This window comes from Malania oleifera, chromosome 7, assembly GCF_029873635.1.
Source record: "Malania oleifera isolate guangnan ecotype guangnan chromosome 7, ASM2987363v1, whole genome shotgun sequence".
NCBI classification, from domain to species: Eukaryota; Viridiplantae; Streptophyta; class Magnoliopsida; order Santalales; family Ximeniaceae; genus Malania; species Malania oleifera.
Window position 1 is genome coordinate 54,598,556 of NC_080423.1, and position 20,335 is coordinate 54,618,890.

The 20,335-nt window shown below is 44.6% G+C and overlaps 1 protein-coding gene across 1 annotated transcript in view; it reads left to right on the forward strand.

Moving 5' to 3' along the window:
• LOC131160842 (uncharacterized) overlaps positions 1–7,407 on the forward strand; it is a 9,990-nt gene extending 2,583 nt beyond the window's left edge. The window contains exon 2 of the mRNA XM_058116723.1: positions 7,318–7,407. Coding sequence (XP_057972706.1) covers positions 7,318–7,407 — 90 coding nt within the window. The remainder of the gene's footprint in view (positions 1–7,317) is intronic.
• The last annotated feature ends 12,928 nt before the right edge of the window (positions 7,408–20,335 follow it).

Consider the following 20,335-nt stretch of genomic DNA (forward strand, 5'->3'; position numbering starts at 1 on the left):
AACCAATAAAATAGCTTAATTGTATAAACATCCACTAAATTGGGTTTGGTAGAGATATCAAAGGAAATCAATACCCAATGACAAGATATAAGCATTGATAGCCATTATAAGCTCAATGCAATGGCATGGTTGCATAAACATGCACTCAATAGGGTTGGTAAAGGGCTAACAAAGAAAACAAGAAAACCAATAAATGGAAGGTACATCAATGAGTAGGACTACGAAAGAAAATAAAGATATTGAGTGACATATAAATGCAAATATGTTATTACTTTAGCTCAAACACAAGCAAATCAACACTTAGTGACAAGATAAGAGCAATGATGGCCATCGTAAGCTTGGTGCAATAGCATAATTGCATGGTAGCATGAATAAGTAGGCCTATCACAAAAAAAGGATTATATGCAATGGCATATTTATGTAACATTGCTATCACTTTGGCTTAAACACAAGAAAATCAACACCCAATGATAAAATATAGGCATCAATTACCATCGTAAGCCGAATGTAATAGCATAATTACATAAACATGCAGCCAATGGGTGTAGTTGGGCTAAGAAAATAAACAAAAACAATGATTTTATTTTATGAATGTGGAAAATGGACATATCAAGAAGCATCCATCCAAGTTGGCATAGGGCACATAAAACCATCCAACCAAATTTGCATAAGGCTACCGTACATCAAAACGACTTGGCATAGTGCTCCCATGCATATAAAAGCATCCAACCGACTTGACATGGGGAAACCATGCATATATTGCTCATTATCAAGGCACATTAACCACATGGCCCAACAATGACAAATCTGAATGTCAACAATGCCAACAGCACATCGCCATGAATGGTTAAGGGTCATCGAGTAAGCATTTGGTTAACCACATGGCTATGCATCATTAAGTGTCATCAAGTAAATATTTGGTTAACCACATGGCCCAATGATGATAAATCGGAATGCCAACAACACCCACTACACATCCGCGCATGGCAACGAATGGTTGTGTTGATAGTAATCATTTGCTTAACCTCATAGCCCAACGATGGCAAATCCGAATGTTTCATGCATGGCCACGAATGGTTGTGTCAACGATAGGGATTTGGTTAACCACATGGCCCAACGATGACGAATCCGAATGTCAACAATGCCAACTACACATCCGCGCATGGCCACGAATGGTTGTGTCAACGATAAGCATTTGGTTAACCGCATGGCCCAACGATGACAAATCTGAATGTCAACAACGCCAACTACACATTCGCGCATGACCATGAATGGTTGTGTCAATGATAAGCATTTGGTTAACCGCATGGCCCAACGATGACAAATCTGAATGTCAACAGCGCCAATTACACATCCACGCATGGCCATGAATGGTTGTGTCAACAATAAGAAATTGGTTAACTGCATTGCCCAACAATGACAATTTTGAATGTCAATAATTTCTACTACACATCTGCGCATGGCCATGAATGGTTGTCAATGATAAGCATTTGGTTAACTGCATGGCCCAACGATGACAAATTCGAATGTCAACAATTTCCACTACATATTCGTGCATGGCCACGAATGGTTGTCAATGATAAGAATTTGGTTAACCGCATGGCCTAACGATGAAAAATCCGAATGTCAACAATTCCCACTACACATCCGCGCATGGCCACGAATGGTTGTCAACAATAAGCATTTGGTCAACCGCATGACCCAACAATGACAACATGAGTGTCAACGATGCCCAAAGCATGTCAACGAAGGGCCATGCGGCCAGCCCACCGTTGAAAGGTGCTTGAGCGCCTTCCCCCCCCCCCCCCCCCCTCCCATTTTAAAGAGCTTTATATGCCATTTTGGGTCTGGCACAAGGAAACATCAACTTGTCCAAGGAGTCATACTGGGGGTTTTTTAAGCAATTGTCAATATTTTTAAGAGATGTTTTCCATTATAGGAAGGGCATAACAAAGGCTACCTCCAAAAAAATTTTCGAATTTTCCGAGTTCCGGTGTAATTATTATTAATTTTTGAATTAAAAAAAGTAAAATTAAATAAAAATAGCAATAAATTCAGAAAATTATGAAAATTTTTGGAGAGGTATAGGGTCACATTTTGAGGCCGTGGGTAACTATTTTTTTTTGGTTTTGCAATCCAATATGTCAAGAAAAATTCTGAGGAAGTTTGTGTGCATGTCACGCGGTTTGGTTCGGTTTTATGAAGGGAGAGCACAATTTTTGGGAGATGTTTTCTATTATTGGAAGGGCATAACAAAGGCTATCTCCAAAAAAAATTCTTGAATTTTCCGGGCTCCGGTGTAGTTATTATTAATTTTTGAATTAAAAATAGGGAAAATTAATGGAAAATAGCAAATAAATTCGTAAAATTATGAACATTTGTGGGCAGGTAGATCATTCCATTTGGAGGTCACGGATACTTGTATTTTTGGTTTTTCACTTTGGGAAGGCTACAAATATGTCGTAGAAGCCAGCGGTGCATGGCGTGCGGGTTGGTTTGGTTTTTTTGTGGTTGGGCCTTCAAGGAGGGTGCAACATGGCTTCCTTACAAGGGGCTTTCTTATCCCCATGATGCTACCCAATGGCCCCACCCATCAATTATGCTGACATGCACTTAAACGAGACAAGGGTGAACCGTGTGTGTTGGTACAAGAAGGCCTTAGCATGTCCCCACTAATGATGTTTATAGAAGGACGACAAACCCTTGTTTATGTCATGTCATGTCATGTCATGTATTAGCCACACACACTAGGTTATGCACTAAGTTATTCCATGTCATGCCATGCCACGCCATGCAGTAGCCACACACACTAGGCCATGCACTAAGCCATATCAAGCCATGTAGTAGCAATACCCAATAGAACATGCACTAGGTCATGCAGCAAGCCATGGCATGTAGTAGCCACACATACTATGACATGCACTAGGTCATGTCGTGTCATGTCATGTCATGTCATATCATCTCGTGTCATATCGTATCATCTCATGTTATGGACTAACCACACACACTCGGCCATATACTATGTCGTGTCATGTCGTGTCATGTTATATCGTGTCATATCATGTCGTGTCATGTCATATACCAACCACACACACTATGCCATGCACTAACCATGTAATGTCATACCGTGTCATGTCATACCATGTCGTGTTATGCCATGTCATGTCATATCATGTCGTGTCATGTCATGTACTATCCACACATACTACGCCATGCACTAACCATGACATGTCGTGTCATTTCATGTCGTGTTATGTCATCCCATGTCATGTCATCTGGTGTCATGTCATGTCGTTTCATGTCATGTACCAGCCATACACACTAGACCTTGCACTAATCATGTCATGTCAACCCGTGTTATGTCATGTACTAGCCACACACACTAGGCCATGCACTAACCATGTCATGTCATGTCATGCCATGTTGTGTCATGCCATGCCGTGTCATGTCATGTCGTGTCATGTCATGCCGTCTCAAATCATGTCGTGTCATGTCATGTGCTAGCTACACACACTAGGCCAAGCACTAACCATGTCATGCAATGTCGTTTCATGTCATGTACTAGCCACACACACTAGCACATGCACTAACTATGCCATGCCGGGTCACGTCAGGCCGCGTCATGTCATGTACGAGGCACACACACTAGGCCACGCACTAACCATGTCATGCACTAACCATGCCTTGTCGTGTCATGTCATGTCGTGTCATGTTATGTCGTGCCATGTCATGTCATGTCATGTCATGTCATTTCGTGTTATGTTGTATCATCTCATGTCATGTACTAGTCACACACACTAGGCCATGCACTAACCGTGCCATGTCATGTTGCCATGTCATGTCGTTTAATGTCATGTACTAGCCATACACACTAGGCCATGTACTAACCATGCCATGCCGGGTCATGTAATGTCATTTCATGTCATGTCGTGTCATGTCATGCCTTGTCATGTCATGTCATGCCATGTCATATCTTCTTATGTCATGTACTAACCACACACATTATGCCATGCCATGTCATGTCATGTCATGCCATGCTGTTTCATGGCATACCGTGTCATGTCATGTCGTATCATATCATGTACTAGCCACACACACTTGGCCATGCACTAACCATGCCATGTCATGCTGTGTCATGTCATGTCATCTCGTGTCATGCACTAGCCACATACACTAGGTTATGCACTAACTAGTCCACGCCGTGTCATGTCATGCCGTGTCATGTCATATACTAGCCATACACACAAGGCCATGCACTAACCATGCCTTGTCGTGTCATGTCAAGTTGTGTCATGTTCTATCATCTCATGTCATGTACTAGCCACACACACTAGGCCATGCACTAACCATGCCATGCCGTGTCATCTCATGTCGTGTAATGTCATCTACTAGCCAAACACACTAGGCCATGCACTCACCATGCCATGTCATGTCTTGCCGTGTCATGTCATGTACAAACCACACATACTAGGCCATGCACTTACCATCCCATGTCGTGTCATGCCATGTCGTGTCATGTAATGTCGTGTCATGTCATGTACCAGCCACACACATTAGGCCATGCACTAACCATGCCACGTAGTAACCATGCCATGCACTAACATGCCATGTCGTGTCATGTCCTGTCGCGTCATATCATGTTGTGTCATGTCATTCCGTGTCATGTCACGCCGTGTCATGTCATCCCGTCTCACGTCATGTCATGTAATGTCGTATGTTCTCACGTCATGTACCAGCCATGCACACTAAGCTATGCGCTAACCATGTCATGTCGTGTAATGTCATGCCGATGTCATGTCGTGCCATGTCTTGTACTAGCCACACCACTAGGCCATTCGCTAACCATGCCATGTATGTGTCATGCCATGTCGTGTCACGTCATGTCGTGTCATGTCATGTCATGTACTAGCCACACACACTAGGCCATGTACTAACCATGTCATGTCGTGTCATGTCATGTCGTGTCATGTCATGTCATGTCGTGTCATGTTGTATCACTCATGTTATGTACTAGCCACACACACTAGGCCTCATGCCACACCTTGTCATGTCATGCCATGTCGTATCTTCTCATGTCATGTACTACCCACACATATAAGGTCATGCACTAACCATGCCATGTCGTGTCATGTCGTGCCGTGTCATGTCATGCATTGACATGTCATGTACTAGCCACACACACTAGGTCGTGCACTAACCATGCCATGTCGTGTCATACCATGCTCTTTCATGCCATGCCATGTCACGTCAAGTCGTGTCATGTCACGTACTAGCCACACACACTAGGCCATGCACTAACCTTGTCATGCCATGTCGTGTCATCTCATGCACTGGCCACACGCACTAGGTCATGCACTAACCAGTCCACGTCGTGTCATGCCATGCCGTTTCACGTCATGATGTGTCATGTCATGCCGTGTCATGTCATGTACTAGCCACATACACTAGGCCATGCACTAACCATGCCATGCACTAATCATGCCTTGTCGTGTCATGTCAAGCCATGTCATATCGTATCATCTCATGTCATATACTAGCCACACACACTAGGCCATACACTAACCATGCCATGTTGGGTCATATCATGCCATGTCATGTCTTTCCGTGTCATGTCATGTACAAACCACACATACTAGGCCATGCACTAACCATCCCATGTCGTGTCACGCCATGTCATTTCACGCGATGTCGTGTCATGTCATGTCGTGTCATGTCATGAATAAGCCACACACATTAGGCCATGCACTAACCATGCCATGTTGTAACCATGCCATGCACTAACATGTCATTTCGTGTCATGTCATGTCATGTCACGTCATGTTGTGTCATGTCATACCGTTTCATGCCATGCCGTGTCATGTCATCCCGTCTCATGTTATGTCATGTCATGTCATATCTTCTCATGTCATGTACTAGCCACACACACTAGGCCATGCACTAACCATGTCATGTCGTGTAATGTCATGTCGTACCATGTCTTGACGTGCCATGTCATGTACTAGCCACACACACTAGGCCATGCACTAACCATGCAATGTATGTGTCATGCCATGTCATGTCATGTCATGTCGTGTCACGTTATGTCGTGTCATGTCATGCCTTGTCATGGTATTTCATGTCATGTCTTGCCGTGTCATGTCATCTATTAGCCACACACACTAACTGACTCGTTCTGAGTTGTGCTTCCAAGTGTAGAAGTGTCAAGTTGTATCAAGGATGAGTCCAGGATCGTATTCCATAGGGACCACTGAGTATCAAAGCATTTGTGAAAGTTTAGTGAAATCCTGTTGCTGTAAAATATGGGTTGAAAATCTTTTTGGTATTTTATGATTTTGAAAATAGTAAACAAAGTGGGAGATGCTTGAGTAAACTATCAAAATGAAACTGAAATTTTATCAATTTTGCAAAAATGTAAATCTAATAACGCAACCAAAACTAAACAAATTAACTGAAACAGTTTTACCAAACACTCGGGTTACGGGTCAATGTCTGCTTGCTTCCACCGTTTACTAATTTCCTAGGCCTTACTCCTCTTCTTGTTAATCCAATCAAGGCATTAATAAGATGAAATTTTGTCACTAAAGATTGAGTAAATTGAACACATCCAAACGGAAGAAAATAAAAACTCTTATTATGCATCAACTGAATGTCGTGTAAATTAGTTGATGAAAATCCTAGATTAAATCAAGGTTTTGATGTGCCTAACGTCAACAACAAAACAAGAAGCAAGAGCTAGCGATTTATCAACAATCCCTTCAATTTTCGGTTTTAACTAAATAAAAGTTTAACAATGATATCATAGGATAACTAATAAACCATGGAACGCAAACGACATCGACCCACACCCCGAGTTACCGAACTTAGCTACTCATACTTGCAATAGAAAAAAAATGGAAATCCTACGTCTAATCAAGCAAGTATCAAAACTCACGCTGACTAAAGACAATAACTTTGAACACAAAATTAAAACACGCACCAATAAAAACTCAATCAAACACATACGTCAACAATAAAAACCGAACCTTTAACAAAAATTACGAATAAAAATAATTAAATTAAAACGAATAAAAATTCACTGCTAAAATTACTTGAGAATTCAAATAAATAATTGAAATACAATATCATTCAAGATCAATTTTTTTTCCAATTAACTTCAATAAATAAAAACATTAATCATAACCAACTTAATAATAAGAGAATAAATAAAAGAAAAGCAAAGGGAGAGAGAGATAGAGAAAACAGAGGACGGGCGGCTGTGTGTTCACGGCTGCTGTGGAAGAGCCGTGAGGATCTGCTGGAGAGGGCAGCAACTTGCAGTGGTGGAACAAGGAAGCTAGAAGGAGGAGCTCTGGCCTGGGGGCTATGCAGCAGCTCCAGGAGGTTCACGGCGATGCTGCAGAGGAGTGAAGCCTCGGGTGTTGGTGGAGATGGAGGCCGGAGCTGGTGGTGGTCCGTGGAGTTGCAGAGCTGCTGTGCTTTGCTGTGTATCTGCTGGAGAGGAGGCTGAAGGAGCTGCTTTTGCTAGCTGGAGCAGGTCTCTCGGCCGGAGTCTACTGGTGTTCGGTTGGCTAGCAGGGGCTGCGGGTAGAAGTTGCAGTGGGGGAAACCAAGGGAGGCTGTGGAAGATAAGAAAGGGTGAGGGAAGGAGAGGGAGTGCAGAGGGTGCGCGGAGGCAACCCGAACAGGGGAAGGAAAGCAAGTATAAATAGGATAGGGAAAAGAGAAAAAAAAAAACCCCTATGACTCGCTGGTAGCTAACCCGACGCGGCCATGCATGGCCGGGTCATATCAACCCATTCATATATTTATTTTTTTCTCATTTTATTTGTTCTCTGTTCGTCTCAAATTCTGCTCTTCTGGAGCCCGTATATCACAAAACTCAAAACGCAAAAGTTGTAGATGATCCTTTCCTCTTTCTCCATAAATTTGAATCGTCTCGATCGGAGCTCAGACGGAAAATTTATGTACAAAATACGAACAGGTATCGGTTTTGATTCCCGGGAATTTTCCTGCGACAAAAAATTACCAAAATCTCATAAATAGTGCAATAAAGTTCAAGAATGATGATTTTGGCATTTTATTAAAATATTAAACAAATTTGTACATTTAATTAAAAATATAAACGGTAAAGCCCGGGTTAAACGTCCAATTTCGTAGTTTCAGCGCATAATCACTAACCATGTGATGTCCTATCATGTCATGTCATGTCAAGTCATGTACTAGCCACACACACTAGGCCATGAACTAACCATGTCATGTCGTGTCATGTTGTATCATCTCATGTCACGTACTAGCCACACACACTAGGCCATGCACTAACCATGCCATGTCGTGTCATGCCGTGTACTAGCCACACACACTAGGTCGTGCACTAACCATGCCATGTCATGTCATGTCATACCGTGTAATTTCATGTCGTGTCATGTCATGCCTTTTCATATCATGTCATGTCATGTCGTATCATCTCATGTCATGTACTAGCCACACACACTAGGCCATGCACTAACCATGCCATGTCGTGTCATGTTGTGCCGTGTCATGTCATGTCGTGACATGTCGCGTACTAGACACACAAACTATGTCGTGCACTAACCACGCCACATCGTGTCATGTCGGGTACTAGCCACACACACTAGGTCATGCACTAACCACGTCATGTCATGCCATGTCATGTCATGTACTAGCCACACACACTAGGTCATGCACTAACCATGTCATGCCGTGTCACGTCATGCTGTGTCCTCACATGTCTTGTCATATCATGTACTAGGCACACACTCTAGGCCATGTACTAACCATGTCTTGTCATGTCATGTCGTATCATCTTATTTCATGTACTAGCCACACACACTACGCCTTGCACTAACCAAGCCATGACGTGTCATGTCATGTCGTGTAATGTCATGTACTAGCCACACACACTAGGCCATGCACAAACCATACCATGTCGTGTTATGTCATGCCATGTCATGTGATGTCGTGTCATGTCATGTACAAACCACGCACACTAGGACATGCACTAACCATGGGATGTTGTTTTATGCCATGCCGTGTCATGCAATGTCATGTTATGTCATGCTGTGTCTTTTCATGTACTAGCCACACACACTAGGTCATGCACTAACCATGCCACGCATTAATCCTATCATGCACTAACATGTCCTCCCATGTCATGTCACGCTATGTCATGTCATGCCGTGTCATGTCGTGTCAGGTCATATCGTGTCAGGTCATATCGTGTCATGTCATGTCGTCTCATGTCGTGCCGTGTCATGTCGTATCTTCTCATGTCATGTACTAGCCACACACACTAAGCCATGCACTAACCATGCCATGTCGTGTCATGTCATGACGTGTCATGTCATGTGCTAGCCACACACACTAACCATGCCATGTCGTGTCGTGTCATGTAGTAGCCACACATACTAATCATTCCATTTCGTATCATGTCATGTTGTCTCGTGTCATGCCATGTCGTGTCATGTTGTTTCATGTTGTATCATCTCATGTCATGTACTAGCCACACACACTAGGCCATGGACTAACTATGCCATGTCATGTCATGTCATGTCGTGTCATGTCATGTCATGTACTTGCCACACACACTAGGCCAGGCACTAACCATGCCATGTCGTGTCATGTACTAGCCACACACACACTAGACCATGCACTATCCATGCCATGTCATGTCATGCCATACCGTGTCATGCCATGTCGTGTCATGTCGTATCATCTCATCTCATCTCATGTACTAGCCACACACACTAGGCCATGTACTAACCATGTCATATCACGCCATGTCATGTCTTGTCCTTTCATATTGTATCATTTCATCTCATGCCATGTACTAGCCACACACACTAGGCCATGCACAAATCGTGTTATGTTGTGTCATGTCATGTCATGTCGTGTCATGTCATGTACTAGAAACACACACTAGGTCATGCACTAACCATGCCATGTTGCTCTAAGTCATGCCGTATCACGTCATGCTATGTCATGTTATGCCATGTCATGTCTTGCCAAGTCATGTCATGTTGTATCATGTAAGGTACTTACCACAGACACTAGGCCATTCACTAACCATTCCATGTCGTGTCATGCCATGTCGTGTCATGCCATGCCATGTCATGTCGTGTCGTGTCGTGTCATGTACTAGCCACACACACTAGGCCATGCACTAACCATGTCGTGCACTAACAATGTCATGCACTAACATGCCATGTCGTGTCAAGTCATATCGTATCATGTCATGTTGTGTCAAGTTATGTCGTGTCATGTCATGTCATGTCATGTCGTGTCATGTCGTATCTTCTCATGTCATGTACTAGCCACACACACTAGGCCATGCACTAACCATGTCATGTCATGTAATGTCATGTCTTGTCATCTTATGTCTGGTCATGTCATGTACTAGCCACACACACTAGGTAATGCACTAACCATATCATGTCATGTCATGCCATGTCATGTCATATTATGCTGTGTCATGTCATGTACTCGGCACACACACTAGGACATGCACTAACCATGCCATGTCCTGTCATGTCATGTCGTGTCATGTCATGCCTTCTCATGTCATGTCATGTCATCTCGTATCATCTAATGTCATGTACTTGCCACACACATTAGGCCATTCACTAACCATATCATGACGTGTCGTGTCGTGTAGTGTCGTGTCGTGTCAAGTCATGCCGTGACATGTCATGTACTAGACACGCACACTAAGTCGTGCTCTAACCACGCCATGTCGTTCGTTCCATGCTCTTTCATGTCATGCCATGTCATGTCATGTCGTGTCATGTCATGTACTAGCCACACACACTAGGCCATGGACTAACCATGCCACGCATTAACCATGTCATGCACTAACATGCCATGTCTTGTCACGCCGTGTCATGTCATGCTGTGTCTTGTCGTGTCGTGTCGTGTCATGTCATGCCATCTCATGTCATGTCGTGTCATGTCCTATCTTCCCATGTCATGTACTAGCCACACACACTAGGCCATGCACTCCACGTAATCTCATTTTATGTGATGCCGTGTTATGTCATTGACTAGCCACACATATTAGGCCTACCACTAACCATGCCATGTATGTTTCATGCCATGTCATGTCATGCCATGCCAAGTCGTTTCATGTCGAGTCATGTCATGTACTGGCCACACACACTAACCATGTGATGTCATGTCATGTCATCTCATGTCATGTCATATACTAGTCACACACACTAGGTCATGCACTAACCATTCCATTTCGTGTAAAGCCATGTCGTGTCATATCATGCTGTGTCATGTCAAGCACTAGCCACACACACCCGGCCATGCACTAACCATGCCATGTCTTGTTATGTCCATCCTTGTTATGTCACGTCATGTCATGTCATGCCTTGTCATGTCATGTCATGCCATATCATATCATCTAATGTCATGTACTATCCACACACATTAGGCCATGCACTAACCATGTTATGTCGTGTTATGTCATGCCGTGTCATGTCATGCCTTGACATGTCATGTACAGGCCACACATACAAGGTGGTGCACTAACCATGCCATGTCGTGTAATGTCATGTCGTTTCATGCCATGCCGTGTCATGTCATGTCGTGTCATATCATGTACTAGCCATACACACTAGGCCGTGCACTAACCAAGCCATGCCATGTCGTGTCATGTCATGCCGTGTCATTTCATGCACGAGCCACACACATTAGGTCATGCACTAACCAGTTCACGACGTGTCATGCCATGTCGTGCCACGCCATGCTGTGTCATGTCATGACGTGTCATTTCATGTACTAGCCACACACACTAGGCCATGAACTAACCATACCATGCACTAACCATGCCTTTTCCTGTAATCTCGTGTCATGGCATGCCGTGTCATGTCGTATCATCTCATGTCATGTACTAGCCACACATACTAGGCCATGCACTAACCATGCCATGTCGTGTCATGTCATGTTGGGTAATGTCATGAACTAGCCACACACACTAGGCCATCCACTAACCATGCCATGTCGTATCATGTCATGGCATGTCATGTCTTGCCGTGTCATATCATGTATAAACCACATACACTAGGATATACACTAACCATGCCATGTCATGTCAATGCATGCCATGTCATGCAATGCCGTGTCACGTCATGTCGTTTCATCTCATGTACTAGCAACACACATTAGGCCATGCACTAACCATGCCACGCAGTAACCATGTCATGCACTAACATGTCATGTTGTGTTATGTCATGTCGTGTCATGTCATCCTGTCTCATGTCATGCCGTATCTTCTCATGTCATGTACTAGCCACACACACTAGGCCATGCACTAACTATGCCATGTATATGTCATGTCATGTCGTGTCACATCATGTCCTGTCATGTCATGTTATGTCATGTCATGTCGTGTCGTGTCGTGTCATGCCGTGTCATGTCATGCACTAACCATGTCATGTCATATACTAGCCACACACACTAGGTCATGCACTAACCATGCCATGTCGTGTCGTGCCATGCCGTGTCACGTCATGCTTTGTCATGTCAAGTTGTGTCATGTCATGTACTAGCCACACACACTAGGCCATGCACTTACCATGCCTTGTCGTGTCATGTCATGCCATGTCATGTTGTATCATCTCATGTCATGTACTAGCCACATACTCTAGGCCACGCACTAACCAAGCCATGACGTGTCATGTCATGTCGTGTCATGTCATGAGTAAGCCGTACACACTAGATCATGCACTTACCATGCCATGCTGTGTCATGCCATGCCATGTCACGTCATGCTATGTCTTGTCATGCTATTTCATGTCAGGCCATGTCATGTCATGCCGTGTCATGTCATGTACTAATCATGCACCCTAGGCCATGCACTAACCATGTCATATCGTGTCATGCCATGTCATGACATGTTATATCGTTTCGTGTCATATACAAGTCACACCCATTAGGCCATGCACTAACCATGCCATGCCGTGTCATGTCATGCCTTGTCATGCCATGCCGTGTCATGCATGTCATGTCATGTCTTGTTCTAGCCACACACACTAGGCCATGCACTAACCATGCCACGCACTAACCATGCCTTACATTAACATGCCATGTCGTGTCATGTCATGCCACGTCGTATCTTCTCATGTCACGTACTAGCCACACACACTAGGCTATGAGCTAACCATGCCATGGCACGTAATGTGATGCCGTGTCATACCATGTCGGGTCATGTCATGTATTAGCCACACACACAACACCATGCACTAACCATGCCATGTCGTGTCATATCATGTCGTGTCATGTCATGTACTAGCCACACACACTAATACATGCACTAACCATGTCATGTCGTGTCATGTCATGCCGTTTCATATCATGTCGTGTCCTACCATGCCATGTCATGTCATGTCGTATCAACTCATGTCATGTACTGGCCACACACTTTAGGTCATACACTAACAAAGTCATGTCGTGTCATGTAGTGTCGTGTCATGAAATGTCATATACTAGACACATTCACTAGACCATGCACTAATCACGCCATGTCATATCATGCCATGTTGTTTCATGCCACGTCGTGTCATTTCCTGTACTAGCCACACACATTAGGCCATGCACTAACCATGTCATGTCATGCCGTGTCATGTCATGCACTAGCCACACACACTAGGTCATGCACTAACCAGTCCACGTCATGTCATGCCATGCTGTTTCACGTCATGCTGTGTCATGTCATGCTGTGTCATGTCATATACTAGCCACATACACTAAGCCATGCACTGACCATGCCATACACTGACCATGCCTTGTCGTGTCATGTCAAGCCGTGTCATGTCGTATCATTTCATGTCATGTACTAGCCACACACATTAGGCCATACACTAACCATGCCATGTTGTGTAATGTCATGTCATGTCATGTCATGTCTTGTCGTGTCATGTCATGCACAAACCACACACACTAGGCCATGCACTAACCATCCCATGTCGTGTCACGCCATGTCGTTTCATGCGATGTCGGGTCATGTCGTGTCGTCTTATGTCATGAACAAGCCACTCACATTAGGCCATGCACTAACCATGCCATGCAATAACCATGCGATGCACTAACATGTCATGTCGTGTCATGTCATGTCGTGTCACGTCATGTCGTGTCAAGTCATGTCGTTTCATGTCATGTCGTGTCATGTCATCCTGTCTCATGTCATGCCGTGTCATGCCGTATCTTCTCATGTCATGTATTAGCCACACATACTAGGTCATGCACTAACCATGTCATGCCGTGTAATGTCATGTTGTGTCATGTCATGACGTGCCATGTCATGTACTTGCCACACACACTAGGCCATGCACTAACCATGCCATGTATGTGTCATGTCATGTCGTGTCACGTCATGTCGTGTCATGTCATGTCTTGTCATGGTATGTTGTGTCATGTTATGTCGTGTCATGTCATCTACTAGCCATACACACTAACCATGCCATGTCCTGTCATGTCATGCCGTGTCACCTCATGTACTAGCCACACAACCTAGGCCATGTACTAACCATGTCATGTCGTGTTATGTTGTATCATCTCATCTCATGTACTAGCCACACTCACTAGGCCATGCACTAACCATTCCATGTCGTGTCATGTCATGTCGTATCATGCCATGTCATGTCATATCATGTCGTGTCATGTCATGTACTAGCCACACACACTAGGCCGTGCACTAACCATGCCGTGTCATTTCATGTCATGCCGTGTCATTTCATGTCGTGTCATGTCATACCTTGTCATGTCATGACATGTCATGTCGTATCATCTCATGTCATGTACTATCCACACACACTAGGCCATGCACTAACCATGCCATGTCGTGTCTTATCGTGCCGTGTCATGTCATGTTGTGACATGTCACGTACTAGACACACAAACTATGTCGTGCACTAACCACGCCACATCGTGTCATGTTATGTACTAGCCACACACACTAGGTCATGCACTAACCACGTCATGTCATGCCATGTCATGTCATGTACTAGCCACACACACTAGGTCATGCACTAACCATGCCATGCTGTGTCATGCCATGCCGTATCACGTCATGCTGTGTCATGTCATGCCTTGTTATGTCATGTACTAGCCTCACACTCTAGGCCATGCACTAACTGTGCCTTGTCATGTCATGTCGTATCATCTCATGTCATGTACTAGCCACACACGCTAGGCCTTGCAATAACTAAGCCATGATGTGTCATGTCATGTTGTGTAATGTCATATACTAGCCACACACACTAGGCCATGCACTAACCATACCATGTCGTGTTATGTCATGCCATATCATGTCACTTTCGTGTCATGTCATGTACAAACCACGCACACTAGGACATGCACTAACCATGGGATGTCGTTTCATGCCATGCCGTATCATGTAATGTTGTGTCATGTCATGCTATGTCTTGTCATGTACTAGCCACACACACTATAGATCATGCACTAACCATGCCATGCATTAATCATGTCATGCCTTGTCATGTCACGTCGTGTCATGTCATGCTATGTCATGCCGTGTCGTGTCATGTCATATCGTGTCATGTCATGCTGTCTCATGTCATGCCGTGTCATGTCGTTTCTTCTCGTGTCATATACTAGCCACACACACTATGCCATGCACTAACCATGTCATGTCGCGTCATATCATGTACTAGCCAGACACATTAGGCCAAGCACTAACCATGCCATGTATGTTTCATGCCATGTCGTGTCATGTCATGTCGTGTCGTATCATGTCATGACGTGTCATGTCATGTGCTTGCCACACACACTAACCATGTCATGCCGTGTCGTGTCATGTTATGTAGTAGCCACACACATTAACCATTCCATTTCGGGTCATGTCATGTCGTTTCATGTTGTATCATCTCATGTCATGTAATAGCCACACACACTAGGCCACGGACTAACCATGGCATGTCGTGTCATGACATGTCGTGTCATGTCATGTACTAGCCACACACACTAGGCCATGCACTAACCATGCCATGTCGTGTCATGTACTAGCCACACACACTAGACCATGCACTATCCATGCCATATCGTGTCATGCCATACCGTGTCATGTCATGTCGTGTCATGTCATGCCGTGTCATGCCATGTCGTGTCATGTCGTATCATCTCATCTCATGTGATGTACTTGCCACACACACTAGGTCATGCACTAACCATGTCATATCACGTCATGTCATGTCATGTCGTTTCCTATCGTATCATCTCATCTCATGCCATGTACTAGCCACACACACTAGGCCATGCACTAACCGTGCCATATTATGTCATGTCATGTCATGTCGTGTCAGGTCATGTACTAGCAACATACACTAGGTCATGCACTAACCATGCCATGTCGTTCCAAGTCATGCCGTGTCACGTCATGCCATATCATGTCTTGCCATGTCGTGTCATGCTGTATCATGTCATGTCATGCTGTATCATGTCATGTACTAACCATACACACTAGGCCATGTACTAACCACGCCATGTCATGTCATGCCATGCCATGTCGTGTCGTGTCGTGTCATGTCATGTACTAGACACACACACTAGGCCATGCACTAACCATGCCACGCACTAACCATGCCATGCACTAACATGCCATGTCGTGTCAAGTCATGTCGTATCATGTCATGTTATGACATGTCATGTCGTATCATGTCATGTCATGTCGTGTCGTGTCATTTCGTATCTTCTCATGTCATGTACTAGCCACACGCACTAGGCCATGCACTAACCATGTCATGCTGTGTAATGTCATGTCGTGTCATGTCATGTCGGGTCATGTCATGTACTATCCACACACACTAGGCAATGCACTAACCATGCCATGTCATGTCATGCTATGTCGTGTCATATCATGCTGTATCATGTCATGTACTAGCCACGCACACTAGGACATGCACTAACCATGTCATGTCCTGTCATGTCATGTCGTGTCATGTCATGCCTTGTCTTGTCATGTTGTATCATCTCATGTCATGTACTAGCCACACACACTAGGTCATGCACTCACCATGACATGTCGTGTCATGTCGTGCCGTGTCATGTCATGTCGTGACATGTCATGTAATAGACACACAAACTATATCGGGAACTAACCACGCCATGTCGTGTCATTCCATGCAGTTTCATGCCATGTTGTTTCATGTCATGTCGTGTCACGTCATGTACTAGCCAAACACACTAGGCCATGCACTAACCATGTCATGCCATGTGTCACGGTCCGCCTCGTTTCACACCATTGTGAAGGGCCGTGCGGCGCTAGCTAAAGCAGTCTTGCTTAACTAGCCAGCCTGTCGTTCACCAACATTCATCCACGAAGCACTTTCATTAACATTCAATCATATAGCAGCAGAAATAATAATCAATTCATGAAAGTCATGGCAACCAAGCAGTAAACATTGAAGCAAACGTAATTCATTAACAAATCCTCCGTTGACATGTTGTACTTAGCGAGGGAGGCAAGTAGGCTAAGCACGTTGACAATTGCTAGTGAGTTTTACAATGACTGATGAACACTCACCCTCCCCTAAAAAGGTTTTTATGTAATTATCATCCTGGCACTAGGAAACATCAAAGTGATCGAGGAGTCATACTGCCTTATTTGGCTTACAAAGACTCTACTAGCAGAAAATAACCCTACACTAGTATTTACATGATGGAAACCCATCCAAAGCACACGAGATAAGTGGTCACAGGCAAGCATAATGCCCTGAACAATCTTAGCTCGTGAAATTCTCCCCCATTTATGCGGTCGACGGCCTCGTAGACTTTTGGTGATAGGTACACTTGAACTTTGTCCACGAATGGCTTCAAATCTTCCACTGAAATCCAGCTGATTTCTTTGTCATCAAGGCACTAGGCCATGCGCTAACTACATGGCGTGTAATGTCATGTCGGGTCATGTCATGTACTAGCCACACACACTAGGTTATGCACTAACCATGCCATGTTGTGTCATGCCATGTCGTGTCATATCATGCCGTGTCATTTCATGTACTAGCCACACACACTAGGACATGCACTAACCATACCATGTCGTGTCATGTCTTCTCCTGTCCTGCGATGCCATGACATGTCATGTCATGTCATGTCATGTCGTACTATCTTATGTCATGTACTAGCCACACACATTAGGTCATGCACTAACAATGTCATGTCATATCATGTCATGTCATGCCGTGACATGTCATGTACTAGACACACACACTAGGCAGTGCACTAATGACGCCATATCATGTCATGCCATGTCGTGTCGTGTCATGTACTAGCCCCACACACTAGGCCATACACTAACCATGTCATGTCATGTCGTGTCATGTCATGTACTAGCCACACACACTAGGTCATGCACCCAACATGCCACGTCGTGTCATGCCATGTCGTGTCATGCAATGTACTAGCCATACACACTAGGTCATGCACTAACCATGCCATGCACTAAACATGCCATGCACTAACCATGTCTTGTCGTATCATCTCATGTCATGTACTAGCCACACACACTAGGCTATGCACTAACCATGCCATGGCGTGTCATGTCAGGCCGTGCCATGTCATGTATTAGCCACACACACTAGGCCAAGCATTAACCATGCCATGTATGTTTCGTGCTATGTCGTGTCATGCCATGTCATCTCGTTTCATGTCATGTCATGTAATGACGTGTCATGTCATGTACTAGCCACACACACTAATCATGTCATGCCGTGTCATGTCATGTCGTCTCATGTCATGTACTAGCCACACACACTAGGTCACGCATTAACGATGCCATTTCGTGTCATGTCATGCCGTGTCATGTCATGTCATGTCATATCATGTTGTATCATATCATGTCATGTGCTAGCCACACACACTAGGCCATGCACTAACCGTATCATGCCGTGTCATGTCATGTCATGTCATGTACTAGCCACACACACTCGGCCATGCACTAACCATGCTACGTCGTTTCATGTTATATTGTGTCATGTCATGTCGTGTCATGTCATTCCTTGTCATGTCATCTCGTGTCATGTCATATCATCTCATGTCACGTACTAGCCACACCCACTAGGACATGCACTAACCTTCCCATGTTGTGTCATGTACTAGCCACACACACTAGACCATGCACAAACCATGCCCTGCCGTATCATGCCATGTCGTGTCATGTCATGTCGTGTCATCTCATGCTGTGTCATGTCGTATCATCTCATCTCATGTCATGTACTAGTCACACACACTAGGCCATGCACTAACCAAGTCATATCACACCATGTCATGTCATCCTGTTTCATATCGTATCATCTCTTGTCACGCCATGTACTAGCGACACACACTAGGCCATGCACTAACCATGCCATGTTGTGTCATGTCAAGTCATGTCGTGTCATGTCATGTGCTAGCCATACACACTAGATCATGCACTAACCATGCCACGCTGTGTCACGCCATGTTGTCTCATGCCATGTCGTGTCACGTCATGCTGTGTCATGTCATGCTATTTCGTGTCAGGCCATGTCATGTCATACCGTGTCATGTCATGTACTAATTAAACACACTAGGTCATGCACTAACCATGTCATGTCGTGTCATTCCAGGTTGTGTCATGCCATGTCGTGTCATGTCATGTCGTTTCATGTCATGTACGAGCCACACACACTAGGCCATGCACTAACCATGCCATGCACTAACCATGCCATGCACTAACATGTCATGTCGTGTCATGTCATGTTGTGTCGTGTCATGTTGTGTCATTTGATGTCGTGTAATGTCATGTCGTGTCATGTCATCCCGTCTCACGTCATGCCGTGTCATGTCGTATCTTCTCATGTCATGTACTAGCCACACACACTACGTCTTGCATTAGCCATGTCATGCCATGTTATGTCATGTTCTAGCCATACACATTGGGCCATGCACTAACCATGCCATGTCGTGTCATGCCATATCATGTCATACCATGCCGTGTCAAGTCATGTACTAGCCACACACACAAGACCATGCACTAACCAAGCCATCTCGTGTCATGTCATGTCGTGTAATGTCATGTACTAGCCACACACACTAGGCCATGCACTAACCATGTCATGCCATGCCGTGTCATGCCATGTCGTGTCATGTCCTATTCTAGCCACACACACTAGGCTATGCACTAACCATGCCATGTCGTGTCGTGCCATGTGCTGTCATGCAATTTCGTGTCATGTCAGGCTATGTAATTTCATGTACTAGCAACACACACTAGGCCATGCACTAAACATGTCATGTCGTGTCATGCCATGTCATCTCATGTACTAGCCACACACACTAG